We start from the raw sequence: 11,094 nt of genomic DNA on the forward strand, positions 1-11,094 counted from the left end.
AGAGAGGCCCATTGGACTTGCAAACTTTATATGCCCCAATATAGGGGAATGCCAGGGCCAAAAGAATGGGAATGGGTGGGTAGGGAAGTGGGGGGCAGTATGGGGGACTTTTGGGATAGCATTGGAAATGTAATTGAGGAAAATATGTAATAAAAAATATTAAAAAAAAAAACCAAAAAAAATGTCGTGGAACAAATATACCAAAGATTTTTAAATTTAAAGAATATACAATGACAGCAAAACAAGTCACATGCTACCAATTATGTATATAGTTTTTACTGCCACTGCCTAGTGTCTTATTTCCATTTATCTTCCCATCATGCATTGCAGTCCACCAGGGAGCTGAATAAATGGTGTGTATTTTATTATATTAATCCTATAAAGTAAGATTGCCATTTCATCTTATGGCTCAGTTGGATCTGTTTCAGGCTTCCTGGCTCTACATCTCTCTCCCACCAATTTCTTTGGACCTTGTGCTTTCTTCTGTGAAAATTTATTCTCAATAAAGAAGCTTAAGCTTGTGATAGAGAGATGGCTCATCAGTTAAGGCAAGTTGTTGCTTGATCAGAGGACCCTGGTTCAGCTCTCAGCACCCTAATGGAGGTTTCACAACTGCCTGCAACATGAGTTTTAACAACCTCTTCAGTGCCCCACAGGCACCAAACACACATTTAACATACAGAAACACACGGGTAAAACACATACACACATAACATATAAACGTTTTTGTTTTAAAAACAGTACACTCAATTCAGTATTATATAAAATGCTTGCCAGCAATCAAGTTTTGAATCATTGAATGTCAGGAACCATCCAGCAAATGGAGATAAGTTTCCCTTCACTAGTCTGGATGGATTTTTTTCCAGAACCCCTGGAATTTAAAAACTATTTTTTAAATAATTCTTTAAAGATTTATTTATTTATTATATGTAAATACACTGTATCTGTCTTCAGACACCCCAGAAGAGGGCATCAGATCTCATTACAGATGGCTGTGAGCCACCATGTGGTTGCTGGAATTTGAACTCAGAACCTTCAGAAGAGCAGTCAGTGCTCTTAACCACTGAGCCATTTCTCCAGCTTTAAAAAAATATTTCTATCTAGCTCTATTGTACCTAGTTTCTCTGTCATATCAGCTTGCTATATATATATAGCTTACCTTTTCTTTTGGAAATAAATGTAGAGAACAGCACTGATGATGCATGAAACCAAAAACAAAATGATGAGTGCAATTGCAGTTATCATCCACTTTAAACAAGGATTCGTGGTACCTGAAAAACATGAACCAGAATACATTAATTCTCTGGCTACACTGTGCTGCTATCTTGGGGTCTTGACTTTGTAAAGCTTTCTTGTCTTGCTACAGCTTGATTGACATACAGATTTACTCTATAACAGGCTTTGCCGTTACCATGGAATAAAAACTAAGATCCTGAATGGCAGCTGCTACTTCTCTTTATTAATTAGGAGTGTGCGTCTTTCTCAGCGAGGCAGTATGGCGTTACTTTTGGCTGCACCAATGTGGTTTTATCTAGTTATTACTATTCTTTTTCAACAAGATACTACATAACCATTTTAGATAGGTAGAGATTGAACGTGAAGAATTTTACACAGAAATACGAACTCTTTTCTAAAGATAATTCCAACAAAGCAGAAAAGCTACAAATGGCATTTCACCAGAATGAGAAATTCACATCCCTAATATTTAACATAAAAATAAGCAAGGCATAAGCTTCTTTTGAATTAATAAATACCCTATTATTGACACCTGCATTTTAATAAATAATTAAAATTTACCATAATGAGGGAGCCAATAAATTTATAGATGATACCTGTGGTATTTAGCTCATATAGTGAAGTCATTTGAGTTGGAAACATTGACCAGAAAAAGGAGTTGGTCAACAAGTAATTAAGAGAAGTCTTTAAAGGAACAAGCAATTTTAGCCCAGAGACTGCTAAGCCTGGGTGGAGCAGGGGCTCAATGCTTCCCACCACTCACTGCTGAGGTATTTCCTACTGATACATCCAGGGAAAGTGGGTAGCCTTGCCTGCAGTTGTGTGTCCATCCCCTGGTGACACCCAGTCTCCAGTGGATATTGCCACTAATGGACCTGGTTAAATTGAGTGGATCACAAGGCAAGACCAAAAATCATGAACCTAAGATGATAAGTCATGGGAAGAAGGGGCATGAGTGTGAGATGATAGGATTGGGATGGACATTAGAAAGGAGAAGAGAGCTGGGCGTGGTGGTGCACGCCTTTAACCCCAGCACTTGGGAGGCAGGGGCAGGCAGATTTCTGAGTTCGAGGCCAGCCTGGTCTACAGAGTGAGTTCCAGAACAGCCAGGGCTATATAAAGAAACCCTGTCTCTAAAAAACCAAAAACCAAAAAAAAAAAAGAAAAAAGAAAAAAAAAAGAAAGAAAGAAAAGAAAAAAAGGAGAAGAGAACAGAAAAGAATCAGAATGCATCATATACATACATGAAATTGTGAAATATATAACTTAATTCATAAAATGAACAACTTTCATTTTAAGTTGAAAAATAAATTTGTAAATTAAAAACTTGTTTCTTTGACATCTCCTATAGATGCCTCCCAGCCCATCAACTGCATATTTCTATTCAATCTCTTGGCCCTCTGGCCCTCTCTCCTGTTTCTCCTCACATATGTTCCTGAACCCCTTCATTTTCCTCCACATTCCCTCTCCTACCCAGGTCTCTCCCTCCCTCTACCTCCTATGACTCTTTTATTCCCACTTCTAAATGAGATTCAAGCATCCTCACTTGGACCTTCCTTCTTGTTTAGTTTCTTTGGGTCTGTGGGGTGTACGGTTGGCATCCTGTACTTTATGGCTTATTAGCCACAAATAAATGAGTACATACTATGTATGTCTTTTGAGTCTAGTTTACCTACGTACGCAGGATGATTTTTCTAGTTCCATCCATATGCCTGCAAAATTCATGATGTCCTTGCTTTTAATATCTGAGTAGTGTAAATGAACCACATTTTCTGTATCCGTCTTCAGTTGAGGGACATCTCGGTTATTCTGCTTATTATGAATTAAGCTGCTATGAATATAGTGGAGCATATGAACTTGAGGTATGGTGGGACATCTTTTGGGTATATGCCCAGGAGCAGTATATCTGGGTCTTCTGGTAGAACTATTTCCAATTTTCTGAAAAACTGCCAGATTGATTACCTGAGTGGTTGTACAAGTGTGCATTTCCACCAGCAATGGAAGAGTCTTCCCCCTTATCCACATCCTTTCCAACATATGTTGTTTCTTGAGTTTTGTTTTTTAGTTTGTTTTTGTTTTTGTTTTTTACACTCCAGATTTTATTCCTCACCCCATCCTGTTCCACATCCCATGCCTACCCCCCTCAACCCCTGTCTTGACAAGGATTTTCCTGCCCCCTACCTCCAATCCCACCTAACCTCTAAGCTCCCTGGGGCCTCCAATTTCTTGAGAGTTAGGTGCATCATCTCTGATTGAACACAGACCTGGAAGTTCTCTGATATATATGTGTTGGGAGCCTCATATCTGCTGGTGTATGCTGCCTGTTTGGCGGTCCAGTGTTTGAGAGACCTCAGGGGTCCAGAATAATTGAGACTGCTGGTCCTCCTACAGGGTCACCTTCCTCTGTAGCCTGAGTAATAATGTCAGGCCTTGGGACCTGCCCTTGAGCTGGATCCCACTTTGGGCCTGTCACTGGACCTTCTTTTCCTCAGGTTTCTCTCCATTTCCATCCCTGTAATTCTTTCAGACAGGAACAATTTTGGGTCAGAGTTTTGACTGTGGAATGGCAACCCCTCATTTGATGCCCTGTCTTCCTGTTGGAGATGGCTCTATAAGTTCCCTCTCCCTACTATTGGGCATTTCATCTAAGGTCCCTTCCTTTGAGTCCTGAGAGTCTCTCACCTCCCAGGTCTCTAGTGCATTCTGGAGGGTCCCCCCAACCTCCTACCTCCCTAGGTTGCCTGTTTCAATTCTTTTTGCTGGCCCTCAGGGCTTCAGTCCTTTTCTGTCACCCAAAACCAGATCAGGTTACCCTTTCCCTCTCCACACTGTCCACTTTCCATCCCAGGCCCCTCCTTCCCTCCTCACTTGTGATTGCTTTCTTCTCCCTACAAAATAGGACTGAGGAGTTCTCACTTGGACACTTCAGCTTGTTAACCTTTTTTGAGTTCTGTGGACTGTATCTTGGGTATTCTGTACTTTTTGGGGGGAGGCGTAATATCCACATATTAGTGAGTACATACCATGCATGTAATTTTGGGTCTGAGTTATCTCAGGATGTCCTAGTTCTTAATAGCTGAGTAGTAATTCCATTGTGTAAATGAACCACATTTTCTGTATCCATTCTTCTGTCGAGGGACATCTGGGTTCTTTCCAGCTTCTGGCTGTCACAAATAAGGCTGCTATGAACATAGTGGAACACATGCTCCTCTGGCATGGTGGGGCATCTTTTAAGATGAAATTTCAGAGTTGTTTTGATTTGCATTTCCCTGATGACTAAGGATGTTGGGGAAGGTTCCTAGGAGTCAATGCAGGTACCTTAGTGGAGACTTCTAGTAGTGGGGATATGGAACCTGAAGATGCCACCTCCTATAGCCAGGCAGGAGCCCCCCCCCCACTCCCCAGTGGAAGGATAAGGACAACAGCCTACCCACAAAACTCAAGATCCAAAATTTGTCCTGTCTAAAAGAAATGCAGGGACAAATGTGGAACAGAGACTAAGGGAATGGCCAACTAATAACTGGTCCAATTTGAGATCCAAACCATGGGCAAACATCAATCCCTGTCACTATTAATGATGTTCTCTTATGTTTGCAGACAGGAGCCTAGCATAACTGTCCTCTGAGAGGCTCCACTCAGTAGCTGACTAAAACAGATGTAGAAACCCATAGCCAACACATTCGATGGAGCTGAGGCACTCATATGGACAAGCTGGGGTAAAGGTTGAGGGAGTTGAGGGGCTGGATAGGAGCTCTACAGCAAGACCAAGAGAGTCAACTAACCTGGACCCAGATGGGTTCTCAGAGACTGAGACACCAACAAGTGAGCCTACATGGATTGCACCAAGGCCCCTGGCACATATGTATCAGATGTGGAGCTCAGTCTCCATTTGTGTCTCCCAACTACTGGAGTGGTGACTGTCCATAAAGCTGTTGTCTGTCCATTCCTCTAACCGGGATGACTTTTCTGGACTTAATAGGAGAGGATGCACTTAACTGCAGAGACTTGATGTGTCAGGGTTGAGGAGTATACCTGGGGTTGGGGAGGCGCTCCACTTTTTCAGAGAAGGGGAGTGGAGATAGGTAAGGGATTTTGTGAGGTGGTGTTTGGGAGATAGAGGTCGTGATCTGGCTGTAAAATGAATAAATAGATTAATTGAAAAAGAAAAAAAAAACTTGCTTCTTGAAAGAAGAAAAAAAAGTCCATGAACGAACTTGAAGAAAATGTTTATACAGTCTCCCAGATAATATGAAGAATTGAAAAAAAATCATGGATATGCCAGCCTGGTCTACAAAGTGAGTTCCAGGACAGCCAGGGCTACACAGAAAAACCCTGTCTTGAAAAAAACAAAACAAAACAAAACAAAAACAAACAAACAAACAAACAAAAAATGAAATAAAATAAAATAAGATAAAAAAGGCTTTGATGTTCAATAGCAATCCAGATGAAAACTCTATTTCAAACAGGTATTTGTTAATCCAAATAATTGGTTCATATATCAAAATGGTATATCTCCTGGCAAGATAGTTACCAAAATCTAATCTATGGAACAAAATGATTTAGAGGGTTTCTCTACAGTGTGAAAGATCTACTGTGGCTTCAACTCTCCAGTTTATTCAAGAAGGGAGAGGACCCTCTTTCTAGACATTAGAGAATAATGAAGGATGTTTGCTTGTTGCTGAATTCTTAGGTAGTCACTATATGAGGCACTGTATTTTGCCATAGACTAAAATTAAAAAGTTGGAAGGGAACTAGAAACAAAGAACAAACTCTCTTCCAGTTTGGAAAGTGTAAAGTTGAGAATCTTACATAATCATGCTGAGAGACGAATGGGTTAATACCCTTGACTTTTTTAAAAGTTCAGAAAAAGCCGGGCATGGTGGCATACACCTTTAATCACAGCACTCGGGAGGCAGAGGAAGGCGGATTTCTGAGTTCGAGGCCAGCCTGGACTCCAAAGTGAGTTCCAGGACAGCCAGGGCTATACAGAGAAACTCTGTCTCGAAAAACCAAAAACAAACAAACAAACAAACAAAAACCTTCAGAAAAAATCTTTCATTTGGTAAAAATTTTGTGATTGGAGATTTCATTAGGCTGTTCTTAATGTATTCAAATGTTATTCTAATTTTATATGATTTTAAATGTTATTACCTTACCCATATCACCGGTATAATAATTATCAGCACATCATGAAATCAAGCATGTTAATAGATACAGCCACATTCATAAAAAGAGCTCCTAATGAATGACTTCAAAACTGTATCTGGATTAACTATGGGGACAATGTCATTTGCATTAATGGTACATTGTTGGTTAGTGCACACAAGGAATAAACTAACAGAATGAAGACTTGAGATGCTTGAAATACATTAAAACTAGATTGAAGGCAATGGTAATCTTGATGAAAAAACATATTCTATTGACAGTGAAATATGAAATGAGTAGGCTGGTAGTTAATGTATATACCCCTTGGAGAGATTATTGTATAATATTTGAGTGTTATGCGAGTAAGATACAAGTATGTGTCCCTTACTGTTGTGGTTTGAGTATAAATGGTTCCCAGAGGTCCACATATCTGAATGCTTAGTCAACAAGCAGTGGTGCTGCTTAAGAAGAAATAGGAGTTGTGCCCTTATTGGAGGAAGTATAGCTTGGTTTGAAGAAGTGTGTCACTGGGTTGGGCTAGTTCAAACCAATCTCAGTGTCCCTCTTTTACTGCGTCCTGCAGGTCAAGATTGTAAAATTCTTAACCAGTTCTCCAGCAACATATGTGCTCACATGTCACCATGCTCCCTGCCATAACAGTAATGAACAACACCACTGAAACAGGCCCCAATTAAGTGCTTTCTTTTATGGGTTCCCATAGTCATTATATCTCTTCACAATCATAGAACAGTGGTTGAGACAGAAGTGGGTACTAAGGAGCAGGGTATTTTTCTGATAGGCCTGACTATGCTGTCTCTCAGAACAGGACAGACCTTGGGACTTCAGTCCAGAAAATCACTTGGATGCTTCAAGCTGGGCTTAGGAGGATCACAGAAGACAGTGATGCTGAGGCAATGTGGAATGCAGAGGCTCAGCTGGAGAAGTTTCAGAGGAGAAGAATATTAGGAAGAGGTCTAGAGATGATTATTGTGATATTTTGGAAAGGAATGTGGCTGCTTTTTGCCCCTGTCCTTAAAATCTGCCTGAGGCTAAATTGAAGAGTTTTGGATTAATGAATCAGAAGAGGAGATTTCAAGAGCACCTAGTATTGACTTTGTGGTGTGCTTATTAGTTATCACTCTTTATGCAGATCTATAATGAAAAGGATCAAGGAAAAAGGCACAGTTTGAGGAGAGAAGAAGTATCAGGAAGTGCAATGTAGGTAAGTCCAGTGTTCACACACCACACACCGCTTGTCTTCTAAGCTCCCACTGGCTCCATACCTCTGCTCCTCCTGTTCTTGGTGGTCATCCCAAGGCTTTGGCATCTCCAAAATGCTTGGGTCCCTTGCTACATTTGGAGTATACTTTCACCAATAGCACCACCCTGCCACGCAGTGCCATTCTTTAGCTGTTCTTCATGACCCTTTCAAGCCTTCAAAACCAGTACCACCTCGAAGACTTACATTGCCACATTTGACTGTTAGTGCAGGGTACAACCTTGGCCATGTTTGTAAGAGAGCTTCTTTGTATACACTCTGAGGAAACACCTTCCAGAGATTTTTTAACTCAGTGATGCAAGTCTTTTCTTAATCACCACTAATTTCTTCTCTCCAGGTGAGCAGTATCTACTGTCCCAGTAATGCAAAGATTTTACTTTATTGGCTCTGGTGTCTTGCTAATCACAGCTGATTTTTCAATCACAGCTAACCAGAACCACAGACTCTCAACTCAAAATATCAAATGGTCCTGATGTAGACTTTAATGGTCCCTTTGAAATTTCACAAGCCATGGTCTTCATATTCTGCATTGCTCTAAAAATTCTGAGTTTCCCAATTCCTAAAAAATATCCCACTGATCCCTCAATACTCAACAGGTTTGTTAGCCCAAAGTTCCAAAGGGCTTCCACAATCTACCAGAAAAGCCACATGGCCAGGCCTATCACAATGGTACCCTATAATCCTGATATAAACTTGTCCTAGTTAGAATTATTAATGCTCCAATGAAACACCATGACCAAAAAGTAAGTTAGATAGGTGCCATTTCACTATTCATTATCAAATGAAGTCAGGAAAGGAATTCAAATGGGGCAGAAAACTGGAGGCAGGAGCTGATGCAGAAGCCGTGGAGGGGTGCTGTTTACTAGTGTGCTGTACATGACTAGTTAAGCCTGCTTTATCATATAACCAAGGACCACTAGACCAAAGATAGCATTACCCACATGGACTGGGCCTGACGTCACCCATCATTAATGATTAAAATGCCACATAGGCTTGTCCACAGCTTGAACCAACACTTCATTTTTGACTATTAAGAAAATGTGAATAAATTATTTTAATGTCTTTTTTAAAATATCAAAGATTTAGCAAATCATAAAGCGTTCATCAGACCCAGACTTAGTGGGTGGAAGCATCCAGGTGACAAGCTTGACATTTAGAAACATATTTCACCTGACAAAATACGAATTATTAAATTCAAATTTAATACTGAGCTGCTGAAAGCCAAACGGAAATGTCAGCAATAAAATTGAACAATAAACATTGGAGGTAAATATTTGCCAGTGCAAAGAGCTGTGACATCTACCTCAGGCTTAGATCTCCATAGTAACATCTCAAGAGTTAAGCAGAAAGAGCCCTGGCTTATCTAAGACAGGAGCATATGTTAAATGATTTATATTCCACTTTTTCCAGTGCTAGAGATCAAACCTAGAGCCTTGCCCCTGGCAACCAATCACTGTCCCACTAAGGCATAGCCTTTCCTATCTATTTTTACCTTGAGTAAGGAAACTGTCTACCATAGACACTTAGACAGCTACAGCAAATATACTTTGGAGGGATATATTGCAAAGCCATTCACTACAAAAGTTCATGTATACAATACAGCTTCTGGGTGTATTATTACCAGGGAACTGAAACTATATGTTTATGCTCTTCTCATTGTGTCCTGGATTTCCTGGATGTTTTGGATTAGGAGGTTTGTGCATTTTGCATTTTCTTTGACTGTTGTTTCAATGTTTTCTATGGTATCTTCTGCACCCTCGATTCTCTCTTCTGTCTCTTGTATTCTGTTGGTGATGCTTGCATCTGTGACTCCTGATCTCTTTCCTAGGTTTTCTTATCTCCAGCATAGTCTCCCTTTGTGATTTCTTTTTGTTTTTGATTTTTTGCTGCTGTTTTGTTTTGTTTTCCATTTTTAGATCCTGGATGACTTTGTTCAAATCCTTCACCTGTTTGTTTGTGTTTTCCTGCAATTCTTTAAGTGATTCTTGTGTTTCCTATTTAAGGGCTTTTAGCTGTTTACATGAGTTCTCTGGTATTTTTTTTTTAAAGGGAGTTATTTATGTCCTTCTTAAAGTCCTCCATCATCATCATGAGAAGTGATTTTAGATCTTTTCTGCTGTGATGCATTTTCCAGGACTTGCTATGTTGGGAAAACTGGGTTCTGATGATGCCAAGTAACCTTGGTTTCTGTTACTTATATTCTTGCACTTGCCTCTTGCCATCTGGTTATCTCTAGTGCTACCTGCCCTCACGGTCTCCAACTGGAGCCTCTCCCTCCTGTTATCTTGGTTGTGTCAAAACTCCTTAGAGGCCAGCTGTCTTTGTGATTCTGTGATGCTGAGATCCTGGGTGTAAGAGCTCCTGGGAATCCAGCTGCCTCTGGGACCCTGAAATCCTAGTGTGACCAAGCTCTTGAGATCTTGTGATCCTATGACCCTAAGATCCTGGGCTTGGTAGAGCACCTATGAGTCTAGTTTCCTCTGGATGTTGTGGGACTGGGTGCAAAGATAGTGCCCAAGGTATTGCTTAGGGCACTGGTTCAGATCAGAAGGACTACAATTTAATTTTTAAATTCTAAAAGTAAGTTTTCATTAGCAAGCTATTGAATACTAGGGGCTGAGAAGACTACTCTTTTCCAGGCATTGCAAATTTTGCCACAGGTAGAAGGTGTTTGGTTTCTTCAGAGAGTGGTATAAATGTCCTATAATTAGACATCAGCTACTTTTGCAAAGTACTTAGAAAATACCAGCAAACTTTAAATCATATACTTTACTTTAAATCATATACTTTAGTAGAGTTTTGGTGAAAATTTATAAAGATAATCTATGGTGGATTTACTGATAATAATGTAAGTATATTAAAAATAATTAACTTGTATAATTCCAATGAGTTGGTTGTACACTGTATAAGTGACATTTAAATAAAATTGTTACCAAACTTGAAGACTCATTTATGTTTGCAGTTTCTCGTGGACAAGGTCTAACGTACAAAAACAACCAGCATAAAACATTAAGTTAGAAGAGTGAAAAGCAATGTATGTAGACTCTTATAAGTAAAGGAACAAAGAAAGGTGCCCAAAATTGTGAATATTAGAGTTTCTGATATATGTAATGTAATGTAATGATTTTAATATTAGATAGATAATAAAATTCAATGTGGTATTCCAGAGGTGAAGAGGACTATAAGAAGATTGGATACTATCATCTTTTGAAGAGATAATAGTTGTTGTTCCTCCAAAAGAAATGAAAAATTGTAACCTTCACATAGAAGATGTTTAGAAATGGTGGATCAGTGGAATAAGACTGTCAGCTTCAGAGACTGAGGCAGGAAGACTGAACATTTATTATTTATTTATTTATTTGATTTTTTTGAGACAGGGTTTCTCTGTGCAGCCCTGGCTGTCCTGAAACTCACTCTGTAGACCAGGCTGGCCT

At 39.8% G+C, this 11,094-nt stretch overlaps 1 protein-coding gene across 2 annotated transcripts in view; it reads right to left on the reverse strand.

The window, feature by feature from the left end:
- The window catches only part of LOC110311628 (OX-2 membrane glycoprotein-like), a 61,068-nt gene that overhangs the window by 10,705 nt on the left and 39,269 nt on the right, over positions 1-11,094 (reverse strand). For both annotated transcript variants that reach the window (XM_029470823.1, XM_021185049.2), the window contains exon 4: positions 1,160-1,271. In XM_029470823.1, coding sequence (XP_029326683.1) covers positions 1,160-1,271 — 112 coding nt within the window. The remainder of the gene's footprint in view (positions 1-1,159; positions 1,272-11,094) is intronic.

This window comes from Mus caroli, chromosome 16 (assembly GCF_900094665.2).
Source record: "Mus caroli chromosome 16, CAROLI_EIJ_v1.1, whole genome shotgun sequence".
NCBI lineage: Eukaryota > Metazoa > Chordata > Mammalia > Rodentia > Muridae > Mus > Mus caroli.